The following is a 23496-nucleotide window of genomic DNA, read 5'->3' on the forward strand; positions in this document are numbered from 1 at the left end:
TCCTTTGTTAAGAAATTTAACCTCATGTTAATACTGTAGTCTATCCTGAGACCATGCCCCTACTTTTAGTTTCTATAGACTAAGCCTCTTGGCATCTATCCTTCAGCTCCTCTCAGAGTCTTGTATATCTCAATGAGGTCACCTCTCATTCTTATCTCCAGGGCAGTCTTAGTTGATCTCTCCTTGCAGACAGCCTCCTCAACCCAGGGTTCAATCTAGGGAACTTACACTGATTCCAGAGCAAGTGTATGTTTCTCTCAGCAAGGACACCAAAACTGCAGACAGTACTCCACATGTGGTTTCACCAAAGCGCTGTACAATCTGCATTTCGATGCTAAGTTCTGATCTAATGATCATGAAAAAAGAGTATAGTTTCTCTTCCCCTCCAAGCTTCACTTCTCGCTGCCTCAGTAAAGCAGCCAACATAATCAAAGACCCCACCCACCCCGGACATTCTCTCATCGTCCCTCTCCCATCAGGCAGAAGATACAAAAGTCTGAAAGCACGTACCACCAGACTCAAGGACAGCTTCTATCCCACTGTTATAAGACTATTGAACGGTCCCCAGTATGATGATTGACCTCACCATCTACATCGTTATGGCCTTGCACTTTATTGTTTGCCTGCAATTCACTTTCTCTGTAACTGAAACACATTCTGTATTGTTTTACCTTGTACTACCTCAATGCATTGTTGTAATGAATTGATCTGTAATGGACGATATGCAAGACAAATTTTTCACTGTACCTCGGTACATGTGACAATAATAAACCAATTTACCAATTTTACTACTCCCTTTCCCTTGCGGTCCCCACTGGACTCTCGCACTTTTCCTTCTAATTTTCAGTCGTTTGATGAAATGGTGATAAAAGATCTACTGCAATTGCAGCATTCAAGTTCAATGATGGCTTTCTGCCTCTGCTCCACAGAGGGGCCCTCTGACCCAGCCAAGCTCTCCTCATTTGGAATTATTTGTCTGGAAAGCAGACTGCTACTTAGATTAATATTCATGCTCTACTGTCTCTGGAAACAAAAAAGTCATTCATATTTCGGTCAGTTCACAGGGGTTTATAAGTTAAATCAAAAGCAGTCCTTGAACAATCTAACTACCTTTCAGCAACAAAATCTGTTCAAAAGGAAAAAAAATATAACCTCCCCTTCCTCAACTGCAATGTAAAGATCTATTACCCTAGAAATCTCAAGCACTCAATTCTATGAGAAACATCTGGAGATATATTTTTTGTCAGTCCCTTTGGACTGTAAGGAGTAAGATAAGAAGACCAGCTTTAATGGTTTCAGTGGTGCTGCAGTAACTCAACATCCCCAAGCAATAAATAAGGTGCGGATATGTTAACTGCTCACTCATTCCCCACCTCACTTAGGGCTCCTCCTCCAACTCTGCAGAGTGATATTTAACCTAACTTGATCATGGGTGGGATCGGTGGGCTACTTTTCATGCCAAAATCCTGGAACTCTCTCCCTTACAGCACTGTGGGGATAGCCACCCCTCAGGGACTGCAGCGGTTCAAGAAGGCAGCTCACCACTACCTTCTCAAGGGCAACTATGGGTGGGTAATTAAATGTTGGCTCAGCCTGTGAAGCCTACATCCCTTGAATGTATATATAAAAAAACAACTGTACTTTCCTACTGACTTCAACAGAAAGTAAAAATAGCACGTTTAAAGATAATCAAAGGCAGGCAAGCAATATTGGAATAGAAATGGGCCATTTAACCCCTTCGATCAGTTTTACCATTCTGTGATTACAAAAATCTATTACAGCGCCAGCGACCTGGGTTCAATTCCGGCCGCTGTCTGTAAGGGGTTTGTACGTTCTCCCCGTGTCTGCGTGGGTTTCTTCCGGGTGCTCCAGTTTCCTCCCACATTCCAAAGACATACGGGTTAGGAAGTTGTGGGCCTGCTATGTTGGTGCTGGAAGTGTGGTGACACTTACGGGCTGCCCCCAGAACACTCTATGCAAAAAAGATGCATTTCACTGTGTGTTTCGATGTACATGTGACTAATAAAGATATCTTGTCTTAGATTTACAATTAACACTTAACTCATTATAAATTTATATATGTGGAAGAAAGTTCCAAACTTCTTTCACCCATTGCAAGGAGAGTTTCATTAACCATGCATAGAAAGGCTATCTGTAATTTTTAAGCGTATCTGCTGGTCCTAGACCAAATCAGTAGCAATATTTTCTCTCTGACTATTGGATCAGTTCCCCTTAATACATTGAAAACTTTGATCAAAGTATCATTTCAAATTGTTTTCTTCCCTTTCATTTTTAGTTTGACTATCTTGCACACGAGTCTTGTCCCTTTGAATATTGCCAATATCACCGATAGCCTGTGCTGGTGCAACCATGTAGACACCACGGCCAAGAAAGCTCACCAGCGTCTCTACTTCCTCAGGAGGCTAAAGAAATTTGGCATGTCCCATCGACCTTCACCAATTTTTATCGATGCACCATAGAAAGCATTCTATCTGGATGCATTACAGCTTGGCATGGCAACTGCTCTACCCGTGACCGCAAGAAGCTGCAAAGAGTTGTGGACACAGCCCAGCACGTCATAGAAACCAGCCTCCCCTCCATGGACTCTGTCTATACTTCTCGCTGCCTCGGTAAAGCAGCCAGCATAATCAAAGACCCCACCAACCCCGGCCATTCTCTCTTCTCCCCTCTCCCATTGGGCAGAAGATACAAAAGCCTGAAAGCACATACCACCAGGCTCAAGGACAGCTTTTATCCTGCTGTTATAAGACTATTGAACATTCCTGAGTATGATAAAATGGACTCTTGACCTCATAATCTGCCTCGTTATGACCTTGCACTTTATTGTCTGATTGCACTGCACTTTCTCTGTAGCTGTGACACTTTATTCTGCATTCTGTTTTACCTTGTACTACCTCAATGCACTGTTGGAATGAATTGATCTGTATGGACGGTATGCAAGACAAGTTTTTCACTGTACCTCGGTGCAAGTGACAATAATAAACCAATTCCAATTCCCTCCTTTTCACAGAAACCTATGTTATCTAACAGGACAAGAAAGATAGACCATAAACAGGGAGGATGTTCTTCATGTTTGGGAAGTCCAGAACCGGGGATGACAGGACAACATTTAGAACTTGGAATTGCTTCATCCAGAGGGTGCTAAAGCTGTAGAATTCTCTATCACAGCAGACAGTGAAGGCCAAGACATTAAGTGAGTGAGTGGACCAAGAAAACGATTCTCAGTGAGTTTTTAACAGTGTCATGGTAAATGTAAAGGAAGCATAGGAAACAGCGTCACAGTGAGTAAAAAGAGTGGGGGAGCAGAGACTCAGTTAGTGAAAGAAGTGTGGGGAACAGAGCCCTGCGAGGTTTAAAAGAGGCAGATAACAAAAGAGCCAAGAAATGGTGGCAGTGAGTTTAAAAGTAAGGACCACAGTCTCGGTTCCTTCCACTACTGCACATGGAAGGGCTGCGTGGGGAAGCCCCTCAAAGATTGAACTGGCAAAGGTGCTATGGTTTTAAAAACCATAAGTTAACGCTACTGAGTGTATTGACCATGAATGTAAAAAGTTTTCAAATCTGCTTATTCTTTTGTATCTAATTTTTATTACAAATAAAGTTTATTTTTGAAATAAAAAAAATCACAAGAAACCCAGGTGAGTAGAATGACTATGAAAAACAGTCCCAGTGAGTTTAAAAAGATTGGGGGATACAGTCCCAGAAAGTTTAAACAAGCATTTAGTTTAAACAAAGAGCTGGGGAAATGAAACATTTATTTATGCTCCTGGGGGCTCTTGACAGGGTAGGTGTGGAGGGGGTGTTTTCTCTTTTATTTTTAAATAAATGGTCACGCATTTAGGACAAAAATAAGGATATATTTTTTCACAGAGGCGTCGAGTCTTAGGAACTCTCCTCTGCTGAGAGTGGTGGAAATAGTGTTTCTGAACTTATTAAGGCAGAGTTAGATAGATACTTGATAAGTAAGAAGGTGGAAAGTTAAGGGTCTCAACCTGAAACATCGACTGTCCATTTCCCTCCAGAGATGCTGCCTGACCCATTGAGTTCCTCCTGCTCCTTTGTGTGTTGCTGAAAAGTTATCAGGAATAGGCTGGAATGTGGAGTTGAAGTTACAGTCAGATCAACCTTGATCTATTCCTGCTCCTAAGTCATAAGTTCAGAAGTAGAAGAGTAAGTCATTAGTAGCAAGCCTATCATAAATATACCTTCATTTGTTAATTAGGACATAGAACAGTACAGCACAGTACAGACCCTTCAGCCCACATGTTGTGCCGATCTAAGAGCCTCTTAAATGTTCCTATTGTATCAGCCTCTACCACCACCCCTGGCAGTGCGTTGCAGGCACCCACCACTCTCAGTGTAAAAAACTTACCTCTGACATCCTCCCTAAACTTTCCTCCTCTGAATTTAAACAGACGTCCTCTGGTATTGGCCATTGCCGCCCTGGGGAAAAGGTGCGGGTTGTCCACTCTATCTATCCCTCTCATAATCTTATACACCTCTATCAAGTTTTAATCCAATAAATAGAGTGGTACAGATGTGCATCAATGAGTGGTGCTGTTGCACAATTGCAGTGACATGGTTTCTATCCTGACCTCTGATGTTATCTGTATGGAGCTTGCGTGTTTTCCTTCGGATTGGTATTGGTATTGGTTTATTTTTGACACTTGTACCGAGGTACAGTGAAGAACTTGTCTTGCATACCGTTTGTACAGATCAATTCATTACACAGTGCATTGAGGTAGTAAAGAGTGCATTGAGGTAGTACAGGGTAAAAACAATAACAGTACAGAGTAAGGTCTCACAGCTACAGAGGAAGTCATTGCAGGTAGACAATAAGGTGCAAGGTCAAAAAAGGTAGATTGTGAGGTCAAGAGTCCATCTCATTTTATAAGATGCATGGGTTTCCTCTGGGTGCTCCGGTTTCCTAAAGCATCTCAAAGGCGTTCTGATTGGTTAACTGACCACAGTATATTATCCCTAGTGTAGGTGGCGGGGGCTGTTGATGCAGATGTGAGAGCAAATATGCTTTAGGGAGACAAGTGGGAGAATGGGACCCATGGGAATGCTCAGAGGACCAGCAGAGACGATGAGGTGAAAGGAGTTCTCCGCTGTAAGGAAATATGAATATGAATTAAAGAAAAACGAATGGAAGAATGATAGGGCATTTCAGACGTGTGAAGTTCACATCCTGTGCCGTGTGGGGACTCCAGGATGATTCCTGGAAGGGTTGTTAACTGGAGTGTTGCTGTGGTGAGCAGTACGAGCACGGGAGCGCGAAGTCTCGTTTGCTGTGTTAAGTACTGCGAGAACTAGAGCGAGAGGGAGAACCAGAGTGGGAAGCAGTTTGAAAAGGTAGGCCCGTTGTTATTGTTCTTGTTGCTGTGGTGAGTTGATAGGCCAGTTGATTAGCTAATTGCATAATTAGGCAGCAGCAGCCAATAAAAAGAAGTTAGGGTCAAGCGGAGCGGCCATTGTTGGAGTGGACAGTGTTGGAGTGGGGAGCTGAGGCTTCAGCGTGAAGAGGCAGAGTAGGTGAGCAGAGGCTTCTGGTAGGTTCTCTTTCTTTCTTTGTTATTGGTAATTTTTTTTTTATAGAACAGTGGGAATGGCAGTCAGGGCAGAAGTCTGCTCCTCCTGTGGGATGTGGGAAATCAGGGAGACCTCCAGTGTCCCTGAGGACTACACCTGCAGGAAGTGCGTCCAGCTGCAGCTCCTTACAGATCACGTTAGGGAGCTGGAGCCGCAGCTGGATGAACTCCGGATCATTCGGGAAGCTGAGGAGATGATAGACAGGAGTTACCAAGAGGCAGTTACATCTAGGGTGCGAGATGTAGGTAGTGGGGTGACCGTTAGGAGGGGGAAAAGGAATAGGCAGTCGGTACAGGATACTCCGGTGAGCATTTCCCTTGACAACTGGTATATCATTTTGGATATGTTGGGGGGGATGAATCACCGGTGGAGAGCCGGCTCTCTGGCACGGAGTCTGGTTTTGTGGCTCAGAAAGGAAGGGTGGTGGGGGGGTTGGGGGGGGGGGGAAAGAGGAGTGCGATAGTTATAGGGGATTCGTTGGTTAGCAGGACAGACAGGAGATTCTGTGGACAAGAACAAGACTCCCGGATGCCAGGGTCAGGGACGTCTCAGATCGAGTGCACAGCATTCTTAAGGGGGAGGGGGAGGACCCAGAAGTCGTGGTGCACATTGGCACCAACGACGTAGGTAAGATAAAGGATGAGGTCCTGAAGACCAAGTTTTGGGAGTTAGGAAGGAAGTTAAAAAGCAGGACCTCAAGGGTAGTAATCTCTGGATTGCTGCCTGTGCCACATGCCAGGGAGAGAAAGAATAGGAAGATACGGCAGATAAATGAGTGGCTGAAGAGTTTGTGCAGGGGTCAGGAGTCAGGGGTTCAGATTTGTGGATCATTGGGATCTCTTCTAAGGTAGATACGACCTGTACAGAAGGGACGGGTTACACCTGAACTGGAGAGGGACCAATGTCCTCGCTAGCAGGTTTGCTAGAACTGTTGGGGAGGGTTTAAAATAGTTTGGCAGGGGGATGGGAACCAGAGTGTTGGATTAGTTGATGGATCAGTTGGTGTAGAAGTAGATGCGATCTGTACAGAGAATGTGAGGAAGGATAGGCAGGAGATAGGGCATAAATGCAGTCAGTTAGATGGGTTGAAATGTGTTTAATGAGAGAAGTGTTGAGAATAAGGGTGGTGAACTCAGAGCATGGATCAGTACGTGGAATTTCGATGTTGTGGCCATTACAGAGACTTGCCTGTTGCAAGGGCAGGAGTAGCTGCTTGAGGTTCCAGGGTTTAGATGTTTCAAAAGAGATAGGGAGGGAGGTAGAAGAGGTGGGGGGAAGGGGTGGCATTACTAATTAGGGATAGTATCACAGCTGTAGGAAGGTAGGACATCATAGAAGGATCATCTATTGAGTCAGTGTGGGTGGAAGTCAGAAACCGGAAGGGAGCAATCACTCTATTGGGAGTATTCTATAGGCCCCCAAATAGTCATCAGACACTGAGGAGCAGATCAGGAGGCAGATTTTGGAAAGGTGCAAAAATAACAGGGTTGTTGTCATGGGTGACTTCAACTTTCCTAATATTGATTGGCACCTCCTCAGTGCAAAAGGTTTAGATGGGGCAGAATTTGTTAGGTGTGTACAGGAAGGACTCCTGACACAGTATGTAGACAGGCCGACTAGAGGAGAGGCCATGCTGGATCTGGTACTAGGCAATGAACCTGGTCAGCTGACAGACCTCTCAGTGGGTGAGCATTTTGGGGATAGTGACCACAACTCCCTGACCTTTAGCATAGCCTTGGACAAGGATAGGAGCAGACATTAAGGGGAAGTATTTAGTTGGAGGAGAACAAATTACAATGGTATTAGGCAGGAACGGTAGCATAGCGGTTAGCGCGACGCTATTACAGCGCCAGCGACTTGGGTTCAATTCCCGTCGCTGTCTGTAAGGAGTTTGTACATTCTCCCTGTGTCTGTGTGGGTTTCCTCCAGGTGCTCCAGTTTCCTCCCACATTCCAAAGACATACGGGTTAGGAAGTTGTGGACATACTATGTTGGCACTGGAAGCGTGGCGACACTTGCGGGCTGCCCCCAGAACACTATGCAAAAGTTGCATTTCACTGTGTGTTACGATGTACATGTGACTAATAAAGAAATCTTATCTTATCTTACAAGCCCCCTTTATCCTGCCACTGAAATCTTGCCCCAAACCCTCCACAATACCTTGCTCCCAGTCATGAACCTCTCCTTCCCCACCATCATGACATCAAACCCTCTGCATCTGGATCCCTTCTATATGAAGCTCCCCTCCAGATCCCATGATCATAGCTTGGACTCTGACCTACTTGATTCCTTTTGTGCTGTCCGCAGTGGCACAGTGTGCAAAAAGCAGGGCTTTGTGTGTCTAAAGCAATGGAATAGCTACTCAATTTTGTAAAGGGGTGGTGGTAGGGGAACTTGTAAACAAAACGTTAATTGCCACACCCATTAAAGCACCCTTATAAGTAGTATTTAATTTCTAGATACATTTATATTTTCAGGATATGGACAACACTGACCAGCATTTATTACCCTGAACAAAGTAGTTTTCTAGGCCATTCAGAATCAACCACACTGCTGTGAGACTGGAACCACATATAGGTTCATCTAGGTAACGATGGCAGATTTCCTTCCCTGAAGGAACTTAGTTATTCTTTGTTTAATTAAATTACAGGTTATTAAATGAATTTAAATTCCACAGCTGCCTCGATGGGATTTGAACTTGGTCTCTGGAGTAGTAGAAGGTAATTTAACCACGGCGCCACCACCGTAACCACATCTATGTGCACGAGAGCCAACTGACACAACCCTAATCACTACCTCAGTGTAGCAGCAGTATGACCGCTTTGCACTACAATGGATTTTTTTGTTCTCGTTGTGTTCTTTCTTGTAAAATTCATGTATAATTTATGTTTAATTTATGTTTTCCTTGTGAATGGTGTGTACCTGAGGCTATGTGATGCTGCTGCAAGTGTTTCATTGCACCTGCGCACACATGGACTTGTGCATATGACAATAAACTCGACTTTGACTTTGGGGATCACAACCTCAGAGAAAAGAAAATGGGTCTCAAATTGATAAAAGGTGTCATTTGCCTTCCCGTTTTCCTGCACTCTGTGGTGAAAGCCACTCTGTTAGATCCATTTACAATAATACTTAGAATTGATTTGTGTGTCAGCACTGCATGTAAAGGTCTATCTTCATTAATTTACATGAGTTTAAATAGGCCACAATGATGCAGAGGTATTGCACAGTGGCTCACCACTCCAGTATACCCAGACACAGGAACAGGCGGATTAGCACGACCTTTGCTTACTGAACATTGATTAATAAGGGATGTAATGAATAATCAACTTTACATGCAGGGATGAAGAGTGAGTTCCCTCACTCACTCTGACAGAGCCTGCTGTGACTATCAACCATGGCTCAGTCAGACAAACTCTTCCTTCTGAAGCTAAAGGTTGTGGATTCAAGTCTCTGTGAGCACAAATCCCAGGTTGAGTGAGTCCTGCAGTGTCTGAGGCTGTCCTCTCAGGTGGGGCACAGGAAATCCCAGAGGACTGTGTTGTAGCAGTAGTCTGGTCAATACTTCTGCCTCAGAAATGCCTAAAAGCAGATTACCTACCCAGTCATATTGCTGTTTGTGACACATTACTGCACACAATTAGCTGCCACATTTCCTATGTTATTTCAAAAGTACTTAATTGACTGTAAAGCATGATATCATGAGGTTATGATTTACTGTGATTCCACTGAAATTTGCTGTTCGCACTTGCATGTGATAATGTCTGAATGGCACCTACAGGAAGCTGGAAATTAAATGCGAATCAAAAAGTGGCACAAGCTAGTAAATCTGCTGTCTCACAGCACCAGTGACTCAGGTTCAGTCCTGACCTCAGGTGGTCGGGTGGTGTTTGTGTGTGTGTGCGTGTGTGTGTGTGCGTGCGTGCGTGCGTGTGTGTGTGTGTGTGTGTGTGTGCACTTGTGCATATGACAATAAATTGGACTTTGGCTTTGTTAGTTGGCTACTGTTAATCATCTCTGGTGTGTAGGTGAGTGGTAGCACTTAGGGGAGAGCTGATGTGGGGAAAATTGGTCACAGGGAAAATTAATGGGGGAATAGGATTGCTCTGTGCGTCAGTCCGGATTTAATAGGCTGAAATGTTGAGAGGACATATGGAAATATGGGAAATGGGAATCCAATGATTTAATAGCCTGTGGATTACAGAAGTAGAATTGGGTGTAGCAGACTCCCTCGTTTTGAGGTCCTGTGAGAGAGAAGCAGAGCACAATTGATGGGTTCCACTATTACTAGCCTGACTCCATCCTGGAATTGGGAGCAAAAAGAGGTGGGGTGGGAAGCAATGCTCAGGCCTGTGTACAAGGAGGAAATAAAATACCTCAACTGCTAAAGATACAGCTGTTGCAGCGACAGGGAGGCTCATTAACACAAAGAAAGCAAGTGTGTTTTATTTTCCCTTTCGTTGGACAGGTTGATGTTAACCTTCATTTTGGGCCTTTCTCACTAGATGGCACTGGAGGTCAGGAAGTACATTGCATGTAAGCTTACTGTGGATAAAATGGGGGCAGCATTCCTCACAAGAGTAGAGACAGATATTCCCAATGCCAGCAATAGGGGTGTCTATAGCTTCTAAAGCATATTATCACCCAGAGATGTTAGTAAGGGGGAGGATACATTCCATTAGTCAATAGCTTTACTGCAGTGCCTTAATTTCCAAGTGCATTAAGATGCATTTTACATATATATATATATATATATATATAGATCAGGTTAGCACTGGATTGATTTTTGCTGTGGTCCCTGCATCCTCTTGGCAATACAATGTCTTCCCACTGTGATGTTTACAGAATGAGCAATGGCCACTGGGCAAGAAACTGCCCCACACCTGTGCAATGCTGCTGAGAACTGATGGTTTCTGGAAATGAAGAGAAGCTAAAAAAACCCATCAAAAATAAAGCTGCCCATACCAGCAACAACAAGCCTGGTAAAGGGATATTTTTTAATGCAACCGTTGAAGGTTATAGAATGTATGCTATTCCAAATACAAAGGCAGATCCTCTGTCTCCATCATATCTACTCCGATGATGAGACTTTCCACGTTGTGGCTCTGAGTAGTCTTCCTTCTTTCTAAACTGTGGCTTCCCTTCTACCATGGTTGGCACAGCCCTTGACCACATCTTGTCTTTCTCTGCATCTCTGCTCTCACTTCTTTTCCCGATGGACAGAGTACCCCCGGCTCTCACCTTCCACACCACCAGCCTCCACATTCAACAGATTATCCTTCTTCATTTCCACCACCCCTAATGAGAACCAGAAACATACTTCCCCCTCCCTCTCCCCTTTCAGCAACCCCATGGATCACTCGTCCATCTCCACCAACCACTTTGTTTCTTATAGCACTTTCCCATACGACTGCAGGAGGTGCAACACCTATCCTTTTACCTCTTCCATCTCCACCAGGCAAGGACTCACCGCAATGATTCACTTCCATATTTCTTTGCAAAATAGAAGGTTACTGGTTCGGCCTCACATAGCAATCCCTTTCCCTCTATAACCCATTCTCTCCACAGTCACATCAACTCTCCTCAGCTTCTACTACTCACCCACACACCAGGGGCAATTTAGAGCAGACAATTAATCTGTCAACTGGCACGTCTTTGGGATGTGGGAGGTAACCGGAGCCCCTGGAAGAAACCCACTCAGTCATGGGGAGAATGTGCACAACTCCATGCACACTGGAGGAGGATTGAACCTGGGTCTCTGGAGCTGTGAGGCAGCAGCTCTCGTGCTATTCTACTGCTCTCTTCCAACCTAATGTGCTGCGTTCCATGCTCACAGGGTGGCCTCCTCTGCAAAGGAGAAAACACACACAGAATTGCCGATCCCTTTGTAGAGCACCTGTGTTCAGTCTACAGGGGCGATCCTGAGCTTCATGTTGACTGTTATTTTAATTGTCCATCCCAATGCCACTCTCACCTATCTGTCTGTGGCCTCCTCTGCTGTTATAATGAGGACCAAGGCAGGCTTGAGGAACAGCACCTCATCTTCCGCCTGGGAACATTGCAGCCTTCGGGACTCAATATCAAATTCAGCAATTTCAGGTCATTTGCTTTTTTCAATTTATAACAGAAATGTCCAGTTCTGCTGCATCTGTAATATTGACTCAGGTCTTTTTCTCTCCACTCTCATGGCCTGACTTGTGGGCCTTTCGCTATACTCTGCATTGCACAGTTTTGTTCACTCTCTCCATTTGCCATTATTAACCTATCAACCACATGGCTTCATCCACAGTTTATCACCATGGCAACCTTGGCCTCATCCACTCAAAGATATTCCCTTTGTCCTATACATGACCGCTCCCCCTCATTCTCTGCGATTGTAACTAACTTGTGTTCTCTCCTTCTTTGACTTGAAACACTAACTCCGTTTCTGGGTCTACAAATGCTGCCTGAAATGTTTGCAGTATTTAGAGTCATAGAGAGCTGTACCGCACAGAAACAGATCCTTCAGCCCAACTCGTCCATGCCGACCGTGATTTTAGACCATAAGACATAGGAGCAGAATTAGGCCATTCAGCCCATCGTGTCTGCACCACCAATCATGGCTAATTTTTTTAACCCTATTCTCCCACCTTCTCCCCATAACCCTTAACCCCCCTTACCAATCAAGAATCTCTCTGCCTTAAATGCACCCAATGACTTGGCCTCCACAGCTCTTAGTGGCAACGAATTCCACAGATTCGCCACCCTCTGGCTGAAGAAATTCCTCCTCATCTCAGTTTTAAAGGGACATCCCCTTATTCTGAGGCTGTGCCCTCAGATCCTAGATTCTCCTACTAACTGCAAAACATTTTGTATAATTTATGTTTTTCTTGTGAATAATGTGTCCCTACTGCTATGTGCCTGTAATGCTGCTGCAAGAAAGTGTTTCAGTGTGCCTGTGCATACATGTATGTGCGTATGACAATAAACTCGACTTTGACTTTGATGGTTTTCAATGTTAATCCCATTTGCCTGCATTAGGCCCATATCTCTCTCCTCCCTTCCTATCCAAGCAGCTGTTCATTTTCTGTTTTTATTTCAGATTTCTAACATCTGCAGTTATTTTTCATCTTCGAAGATGGACCTAACTGATAAAATTCAGACCTGTTATAGTCAACCGACAAAATGAGGTGCCTAGGTGGATTAGATCGGATGGACCTATTTCCTTTAGCATATGGGGTCAAAACCCAAGGCACATAAATTAGAAGGAAATGATTGTTTCACTCAGGGGTCTGGAACTCACTGCCAGTAAGGGTGGTAGAGGCAGAAGCCCTCATCGCATTTAAAGAGCATTTGGATGTGTATTTGACAAGCCATGGTGTTGGTACTGGCATTGGTTTATTATCATCAATAGTTATATGAACGGTTCCCTAGTATGATAAGATGGACTCTTGACTTCACAATCTACCTTGTTATGACCTTGCACCTTATTGTCTACCTGCACTGCACTTTCTCTGTGGCTGTGACACTTCACTCTGCATTCTGTATTGTTTTACCTTGTACTACCTCAATGCACTGTGTAATGAATTGACCTGTATGATCAGTATGCAAGACAAGTTTTTCAGTGTACCTCGGTACAAATGACAATAATAAATCAATACCAATTCACGTGTATCGAGGTACAGTGAAAAGCTTTGCATGCCCATCCAAGCAGATCATGCCATATATAAGTATATTGAGGTAGTAAAAAGCAAACAGAATGCAGGATATAGTGATGCAGCTACAGAGAAGGTGCAATGCAGGTAGACAAATAAAGTGCAAGGGCCACGGCGAGGTAGAGTGGGAGATGAAGGATTCATCTTTAGTGTATGAGAGGTCCATTCAAGAGTCTCATAACAGTGGGAATGCATGGAAACTGTCCTTGAGTTTGTCCTTTCAAGCTCTTGTATCTTCTGCCTGATGGGAGAAGAGAGAATGACTGGGGTGGGAGGGGTTCTGACTTGGCACTGAAAGGTGGAATTAGTATAGTGACAATGGGCTGAATGGCCTTGTTCTGTGCTATAAATTATCTTTGACACTGGCAGTGGGGAAATATTACCTTGGACACCTGGTGAATCCCAGATTTAAAAATCCCAGGGTGCACAATTCACTATCCACCTTCTAAGTGTAAGTACCTCCCATTCCCTCTGAGTTACCAGCCTTAAATTGCCACTTCCATTGAATGTCAGGAATTGAATGTCAGAACAACTCTGAGGTGTACCATTCAGATCTGGGTTGGCTTAGAGTCTTTTCATCTTCATTAGCTGCATCAGACAATTTTCTGTTGCCAGTTCTGTAATCTCCTGCAAGGGCAGGGTGGCAGAATCAGCACAGGTTGTATGTGGTTGTACGTCAAGGCTATCTGATTTCCTCTGAAAGGCTTTGACTCCAGATTTGATGGAACACTACTTATTGCAACAGTGTGAAATTATGTATCTCCCGCCGCCAGGCCTCCTTGTTTCAGTATGTTTCAGAGAGGTTGTCAATTTATTGCCAAATTAGGGACAGTTTCATGCTTCTCCTAGGAGATGTGTTGATATTACACAAATTTCTTTCATGTCGAAACATTACAATCGGCAGAGGCAGAAGACCCTAATCCCTTCTTTGGCATGTTTGGAACTCTGATCCCTTGGATGAAAGTGGAGCATGGGAGGGATGGAAGGGTTGGGAGGTGGGAATTAACTGTGAACAAGAGTATGTAACAACCGATTATGCACTGACCATTGCTTAAAACACCTCCTGCAATTTTCGTTTCCAATGAAGCCAAGAAATGGAAGTTTGTCTGCTGATTTCTCATACTATATTGCTTTACAATGCAGAAGGAGACCACTCAGTCCATTGAGTGATCCTCTCAGAATAATCCTATTTCTCAACCAATTTCCCTGAAACCTAATCTTTTCCTATGTGTCTATTAACATTCTCCTGATTCTCCCACCTACCTACATTAGAGGTAATTTATGAAGCCAATTAACCCAACGACTAGCAAGTCTTTGGGATTAGGGAAGAAAGCTGCAGCAGATAGGGGAAAATTACGCAGGCACATGGAGAACGTGCAGACTCCACACAGGCAGCACTGGAGGTCGGCAGGTGTGAAACAATATACATAGCAGCCTTGACAAACCTTTCAGAATGTTCCAAATTGCTTTGCAGTCAATGTAGTTTTTGAGTGTAGTTTCTGTTGTTAACAGGGAAACACACTGCAGATTTATGCATAGCAGATTCCACACAAAGCATCTACAGAAGGTGCTGCCTCAAGAAGACACCATCTATTATCAAGGATTCCCACCATCCAGGTCATAGGGCATTGGTCAGACCACACTTAGAGCACTGTGAGCAGGTTTGGGCCCCGCATCTCAGGAAGGATGTACTGGCATTGGAAAAGGTCCAGAGGAGGTTTACGAGAATGATCCCAGGGGTGAAAGGGTTAACGTATGAGGAGCGTTTGATGGCTCTGGGCCTGTATTCACTGGAGTTTAGAAGGATGAGGGAGGGATCTCATTGAAACCTACTGAATATTGAAAGGCCTGGATAGAGTGGACGTGGAGAGGATATTTCCTGTAGTGGGAGAGTCTAGGACCAGAGGGCACATCCTCAGAATAAAAGGACATCCCTTTAGAACAGAGATGAGGAGGAATTTCTTCAGCCAGAGGGTGGTGAATCTGCAGAATTCATTGCCACAGATGGCTGTGGAGGCCAAGTCATTGGGTGTATTTAAAGTGGAGGTTGATGGGTTCTTGATTAGTAAGGGTGTCAAAGGTTACGGGGAGAAGGAAGGAGAATGGGGTTGAGAGGGGAAAATAAATCAGCCATGATCGAATGGCGGAGCAGACTGGATGGGCCAAATGGCCTAATTCTTCTCCTATGTCTTATGGTTTCTTCTCACTGCTACCATCAGGCAGGAGGTACGGAAGCCTGAAGTCCCACACCACCAGGTTCAGGAACACCTACTTTCCTACAACCATCAGGTTCTTTGAACTGATCTGTACAACCCTGACCCAACCTCAGCAATGGAACACAATGGACCACCTCCTGCACTGCCACGGACTCGTCTCTGATTGTGTCTTTGGTTGGTTTTGCACTGTCTTGTTTTTGCACAGTCTTTTTTTTCTCTCTCGCTCTCTTCACTGTCTTGTATAATTTATGTAAAATTTATATTCTGTGTGTTGTCTGTTCCAACATCCCTTTGATGCTGCTGCAAGCAAATTTTTCATTGTACCTGTACCTCACTGTACTTGTGCACATGACAATAAACTTGACTAGTAAAAATGACCAGAGGATCTGTTTCTTGGCAACGTTAAGTGAGGAATAAACATTGGCCAGAACACTGGGCCAGAACACAAATACTCCTCCACCCTTCTTGAAAATATTGGGTATTGTACATTTACCTATGAGAGCAGGTGTGAGGCCACACTTGGAGTATTGTGTTCAGTTTTGGTCACTCTGCTATAGGAAAGATGTTATTAAACTGGGGAAAGCACAGAAAAGATCTACAAGGATGTTGTCAGGACTTGAGGGACTGAGTTATAGGGAGAGATTGGATAGGCCAGGACTTTATTCCTTGGAGCATAGGAGACTGAGAGGTGATGTTATAGAAGTGTATAAAATCATGAGGGGCATAGATAGGGTGAACGCACTCAGTCTTTTTCCCAGGGTTGGGGAATCGAGAACTAGAGGGCACAGGTTTAAGGTGAGAGGGGCAAGATTTAATAGGAACTTGAGGAGCCACTTTTTTTAAAACATATGGAATGACCTGCCAGAGAAAGTGGTTGAGGCAGGCACAATAACAACTTTTAAAAGACATTTGGACAGGTACACAGATATGATAGAGCGATGAGGGCCAAACATGGGGAAATGGGATTAGCTTGAATAGGCTTCAAGGTCAGCACAGACCAGTTGGGCCGAAGGGCCTGTTTCCCTGCTGTATGTCTCTAGGACTCTATGTCTCGATGTGGCCTTGATTTAATGTTTAATCTGAAGAATGACACTACTGACAGTGCAGCGCTACCTCAGTACTGTATTGGATTGTCAGGCACGGAAGTGTAGCGGTTAGCGTAATGCTTTACACTGCCAGCGAACCGGGTTCAAATCTGGCCACTGTCTGTAAGGAGTTTGTACGTTCTCCATGTGTCTGCGTGGGTTTCCTCCGGGTGCTCTGGTTTCCTCCCACATTCCAAAGATGTACAGGTTAGGAAGTTGTGGGCATGCTATGTTGGCGCCGGAAGTGTGGTGACACTTATGGGCTGCCCCCTGAATATTCTACACAAAAGATGTATTTCACTGTGTGTTTCGATGTACATGTGACTAATAAAGATATCTTATCTTAGATTTCTGTGGTTGTTGCTGGAGTGGGATATGGATATGGAACCTTATAATTCAGAGGGCTGAGCCTTAGCAGAAAGGGTCAACCCTTCTGCAGTCACACAACGACGAGGTGTACTCCAGTGAGTGCTCGCTCACAGAGATACCCAGCCTGCAATCTCTTTACCTGCAAACAACATTGACTTTGCACGAGTCCAGCAGCGACAAGCAGTTCTGCTTCTCCTTGACATAGTAGGAGCAGGAGGGGACGATGGTTTGCCTTCTGCGCTCGGCGCACGCCGTGTCCTCGCAGGGGCAGAAGAGCAGCTCGTGCGTGAACTCGACGGGGACGCGGTCGAAGAACTTGCGGAGGACTTTGTGGCACTTGAGGTGGTTGCAGGTCTCCGTCTTGCTGGAGCGCTTGATGCAGGAGGAGACGTACTCCGTCCGCAGCCTTTGGCACGACTCATCCACGTTGCAGGCTTTGGCTGCGTCCAGGCAACGGTTGGCCCGTGTGACACCGACATCAGACCCTGTGAAACCAATTGGACAAACATTATATCTTCCTATAGACCTTGCGGCAACTGAAGTGACAGCAGCTGACAGTCATGATGTATGGTGTGGAGTCACAAATGGGAGCTTTGCAGTGAAACCAAGGTCCCCATTAAAGGATAGCATCCAGCATCCAGGGAAAGGCCTGGATGAATACAGAACTCAGCTGAGTCTCCACAATATCCCAAAAGTTACAGTGAATTGTTCTGAACCGCTGTATTGGTATTGGTTTATTATTGGAGATACAAGTGAAAAGCTTTGGTTTTGTGTGCTATCCAGACAGATTGTGCCACACACAACTACATCGAGGATTTCCAAAAGAAAACAGACTGCCGAATATAGTGTTACAGTTACAGAGAAAGTGCAGTGCAGGCAGACAAATCAGGTGCAAGGACCACGGCGAAGTAGACTGGCAGATCAAGAATTCAAGAGTTCATCTTTTAGCACATGAGGGATCCGTTCAAGAGTCTGACAACAGCGGGATAGAAGCTGTTCTTAAGTCTGGTGGTGTTTGCTCTCAGGCTTTTGTATCTTCTGCCCGACAGGAGAGAGGAGAAGAGAGAATGACCAGGGTGGGAGTGGTCCTTGATTATATTGGTTGCTTTCCTGTTGTTATGGTGCGTCAGCATGATCCCTTGGAGAGCACTGCAGTGATTGGTTGGTGTACTGTTTTTTAAATAAGTGAGCCGCTCTAGGAGAGTTACCGGGCATCAAGAAGTAATGGTCAGGTCGCACCAAAACTGGACCTTAGATGCCTGTAGATTGTAGACAGGACAGCTAAAACTGAGGGAGTTTTAGTTGTCTCCTCTTTGTCTCCCAGTTTTAGCTGTTCCTTTAGCATCTCTCCTCTCTCAGAGTCAGTATCCCAGTGTCATGCGGAGTACTTACACATCAAGAGAGCAGGCGAGGGAGTTTTCTTATACTGGTTGTTAACCCTGGAACCAAGAAGTGTGAGAGGAGATAGGACAGAACTGTACAAAATTGCGCTGGGTTTGGGGGGTAAGTGGAGGTAAGTTTTTCCAATGGTAGATGGTTCAAGGGAACACAGCTTCAAAGTGATGGGCAAAGATATAAGGGGGATGCAAGGTAAATCTTTTTTTGTACAGAATGGTGATGATCCAGAACTTGTCTGCAGAGTTGCTGGAGACAAATTCAACCAAAACACTCAGAAGAAAAAATCAGAAGGGAATTAGACAGGCACTGAAGAGGGGACAATTTGCAGGGAAAGAATTAGGGCTAACAGGATTGGTCTACAAAGACCCATGTTGGACACGATATGCCTAATGACCTTGTGTGCCATAGTGATATCAGCCTAGCTAATGAATGAGTTGTTCAGTCAATGTGCACAGAGCCTTTGAAGAGGTAATAAAATCAACCCAAGATGTAGTGCTTGATGGTTTTATAAAAGGGGAGATTGTTGGCTTACTGTGTATCTTAAAGTGCTCATTCACAATTAAGCCACTTCCCAATCATACTGCTGCATTGGCTGATATAAGATTTCACCTTCAGTTACACAATGTGAAAGCTCACCACAGTAGATGAGGTACCATACACCTCCTGGCAGGCAACACATGACTCTGTTGTGGTAGAAGTCCAGTTCTTGGAGCTCTGCTACTGAGCTGAGAATCTTACTCATGAAGGAATGAAATAAAAGTCCAAATGGTTCAAACTCTGCTCAGGCTATGTTGCAAATGACAACTGACATTTGTAAAGTGCCTTAAACATTGCAAGAAGTCCTGAGGAACTTCACAGATGTGCATATCATAGAGAACACCAGGTAAAGTAGGAGAAATTAAGAAAGTGGACTAAAGGACTGATTGAGGTAGCTTTAAAGAAAGTCTTAAGGGAAGAGAGAATGGGTTGGAAAGGATATTCCAGAGTTTGGGAAGGATAGTTCGGGGTTTAGGATATGGATGGGGAAGCCAATGGTGGAATGAAGGAATTGAGAAAGGGACAAGAGGACAAAGCTGGAGAAACGCAGTCTCAGGTGATTGCTGCAGAGCAGCTGCTCGTCACCCCATCATCCATGGTTGAAGGAGAGGGAAACATTCAGCTTTCCTCCTGGATCTGAATTCTCCATGTTTAATGGCTTTCCAGTAAGTGGTCCCAATGTGATTGTTATTTCCTCTCTGAAACCTCATTAGCCAGGAGGGGGAGACTGAATTTCAGCACAGTTCCCTTCATTAGCTTAATGCCATCAGGAGGAGGAACAGTCAGTTCTGATGTAGACTTTAAATGGCTGTAGCATTTAGAGGACAGCATCACTTATCAGCAAGAAGGCAGAAGCAGTGCCAGTTCTCCAGTGTCTATCCCATTCTCCTGTGTGCCCTTGGGGTGCTTCTGGCAGCAGTGAAGCTCAGTAGCAACAAGGCCACAGGAAAATAGCACAAGCTGCCTAGAGGGAGTTGGTGACTTCATCACTCCAAAGAGTCCAAAGGGATTTAAGGGAGGCCATGGTTAATTAAGCCTCTGGCGACAATGCACATTCTCTCCATACAGACTGCAAAACCCTCAGGCAGAAAGATAACTGAGGGGTGGAATAGTTAGATGGAGAGGAGAGTCTTCAGCAGACTGTGAGGTTGGAACCCAAAGGCAAGAGAAGGTTGATCAATGACTTCATCAAGGGCAATGCCATAGACTTGTGCATTTGAATTGCACTTGCCCACTACCTTTTTCAAAGATAAAAATTGCTGCGTCTACAGCTAAATAAGCCCTTTCTGGAGGAGGAAAAGACCAGTTAATCTGATCCCTCAGGCACCTCCATCTTGACAGCACTGGCACACAGTGACCGCCGTGAAGAATTAGTTAGCAGCATTGTCATGAGTATAATTGCTGAGCCAGTGAGATTAAGAACCTGGGGGAGGGGAAGAAAGACTTCCTCTAGAGAGCTGTGAAGCACCCAATGGCCGAAGTGCCTGGGATTTAGTATTCAAAACAACAAAGGTTCAAGAGCATTGATCTCACAATGAGGCAGTGAAGGCGGTTTGCACTCATTTGATTGAGAAAACAGAGGACGACTCACAACCTGCTGAACAACCCGGAGACTGTGACTCCAGGAAGTTCCAAAACCAGCAGGTGGTACCTGGAAGCTTCAAGAGCGGCAGCTACCAAGTACTTCAGTAAATTCTTTGTAAGCACACCTCGTAGCTTGCAAAACTTCCAAAAATTGTAAGGCAGTCGCTTCTCTCTGTCCAACTTAACTGGGCAGAGGGAGTAGATAGGAATAGTCTCAAAATTACACTATCTTTCCAGAGAGTTCATATGATAGAAATCCTCTGTTAAAAGTCTCCTCAGGTCTGTAGGTCTCCAGGAATGGAACCATCACAGCTATCCTTGTGATACCGATGAGATCTTCATAAAATTAGGAGAATAGCAACTAGAGCAAGTACATTAGCTGGAGGAAGTAAAAAAAGAAATTGTGTAGACACAAGAGACTGCAGATACAGGAATCTGGAGCAACCAACAAAATGCTGGAGGAACTCAGTAGGTCAGGCAGGATCTATGGAGGGAAATGGACAGTAAACATTTCAGGTCGAGACCCTTCATCTGGACTGGACCATTTCCCTCAAGAGAAATTATGTTTTGTTGACACATCCTGTTGAATATCATTGTTACAAATAAAGGTACCTATCACTTGGTTATGAGTTCTTTGTATCTCTCGTTGCACCTGAGAGGTGCAGAGGGTGAGAAGTGAGAGGGGGAAAGATCAAAGGAGGTGTGCGGGGCAAGTTTTTTACACAGTGAGTGGTGGGTGCCTGAACTACACTGCCAGGGGTGGTAGTAGAGGCACTTATGACAGAGGCATTTAAGAGGCTCTTAGATAGGCACATGAATATGCAAAGAATGGAGGGATATGGGCCATGTGCAGGCAGAAGGGATGATGTGTCATTAGCTTAATTAGTTTGGCACAACATCGTGGGCTGAAGGGCCTGTTCCTGTGCTTCACTGTTCCATGTTCTATATTTGAAGGGCCTGTTCTGGTGCTGCACTCTTCTATGTTCTATGTTCCATCTTTTAAGTGTGAGTGAAGACACTGAAATTTAAAAATAATTCACTTATAAGGTGTGAGCATTGTTGGCAAGGCCAGAATTTATTGCCCATTCTCGAGCAGGTGGTGGTGAGCCGCCTTCTTGAGTCTCTGTAAACCTTCCAGTGAAGGTACTCCCACAGTAGTTGGGTAGGGAGTTACAGGATTTAGACCCAGGTTTTTGAATTTGACAGAATTCTTGGACGGTGAGAGAGTGTGATGGTGTGGGTTGGTGGGGGGGGGGGGGGGGGGGGGATGGGGATAGAGAACAGCATTTAGAGGGTCTTTATTTGATGGCTGAGTTATTAATTGTTGAAGGTTCTTGGCTCTCATTTGCGTCCTTGTTGCTCTAGAAAGGTGTGATAATAACAGAGTTGTTGTGATGGGAGATTTTAATTTTCCAAATATCAACTGGCATCTCCCTAGAGCAAGGGGTTTAGATGGGGTGGAGTTTGTCAGATGTGTTCAGGAAGGTTTCTTGACACAATATGTAGATAAGCCTACAAGAGGAGAGACTGTACTTGATCTGGTATTGGGAAATGAACCTGGTCAGGTGTCAGATTTCTCAGTGGGAGAGCATTTTGGAGATAGTGATCATAATTTTATCTCCTTTACAATAACATTGGAGAGAGATAGGAACAGACAAGTTAGAAAAGCATTTAATTGGAGTAAGGGGAATTATGAGGCTCTCAGGCAGGAAATTGTAAGTTTAAATTGGGAACAGATGTTCTCAGGGAAAAGTACGGAAGAAATGTGGCAAATGTTCAGGGGATATTTGTGTGGAGTTCTACATAGGTACATTCCAATGAGACAGGGAAGTTATGATAGGGTACAGGAACCATGGTGTACAAAGGCTGTAATAAATCTAGTCAAGAAGAAAAGAAAAGCTTATAAGAGGTTCAGAGAGCTAGGTGATGTTAGAGATCTGGAAGAGTATAAGGCTAACAGGAAGGAGCTTAAGAAAGAAATTAGGAGAGCCAGAAGGGGCCATGAGAAGGCTTTGGCAGGCAGGATTAAGGAAAACCCCAAGGCATTCTACAAGTATGTGAAGAGCAAGAGGATAAGACGTGAAAGAATAGGACCTATCAAGTGTAACAGTGGGAAAGTGTGTATGGATCCAGAGGAAATAGCAGAGGTACTTAATGAATACTTTACATCAGTATTCACTATGGAAAAGGATCTTGGAGATGGTAGTGATGACTTGCAGCAGACTGAAAAGCTTGAGCATGTAGATATTAAGAAAGAGGATGTGCTGGAGCTTTTGGAAAGCATCAAGTTAGATAAGTCGCCGGGACCGGATGAGATGTACTCCAGGCTACTGTGGGAGGTGAGGGAAGAGATTGCTGAGCCTCTGGCAATGACCTTGGCATCATCAATGGGGAGGGGACAGGTTCCGGAGGATTGGAGGGTTGCGGATGTTGTTCCCTTATTCAAGAAAGGGAGTAGAGATAGCCCAGGAAATTATAGACCGGTGAGTCTTACCTCAGTGGTTGGTAAGCTGATGGAGAAGATCCTGAGAGGCAGGATTTATGAACATTTGGAGAGGTATAATATGATTAGGTATAGTCAGCATGGCTTTGTCAAGGGCAGGTCCTGCCTTACGAGCCTGATTGAATTTTTTGAGGATGTAACTAAACACATTGATGAAGGGAGAGCAGTAGGTGTAGTGTATATGGATTTCAGCAAGGCATTTGATAAGGTACCCCATGCAAGGCTTATTGAGAAAATAAGGAGGCATGGGATCCAAGGGGACATTGCAATGTGGATCCAGAACTGGCTGGCCCACAGAAGGCAAAGAGTGGTTGTTGACAGGTCATATTGTGCATGGAGGTCGGTGACCAGTGGTGTGCCTCAGGGATCTGTTCTGGGATCCTTACTCTTTGTGATTTTTATAAATGACCTGGATGAGGACGGGGAGGGATGGGTTAGTAAGTTTGCAGATGACACAAAGGTTGGAGGTGTTGTGAATAGTGTGGAGGGCTGTCAGA

At 44.6% G+C, this 23496-nt stretch overlaps 1 protein-coding gene across 1 annotated transcript in view; it reads right to left on the reverse strand.

Annotated features, from left to right (window-relative positions):
* Positions 1-23496, reverse strand: part of gfra4a (GDNF family receptor alpha 4a) — a 135842-nt gene that overhangs the window by 18444 nt on the left and 93902 nt on the right. The window contains exon 4 of the mRNA XM_052044010.1: positions 17117-17462. Coding sequence (XP_051899970.1) covers positions 17117-17462 — 346 coding nt within the window. The remainder of the gene's footprint in view (positions 1-17116; positions 17463-23496) is intronic.

This window comes from Pristis pectinata, chromosome 2 (assembly GCF_009764475.1).
Source record: "Pristis pectinata isolate sPriPec2 chromosome 2, sPriPec2.1.pri, whole genome shotgun sequence".
Lineage (NCBI taxonomy): Eukaryota > Metazoa > Chordata > Chondrichthyes > Rhinopristiformes > Pristidae > Pristis > Pristis pectinata.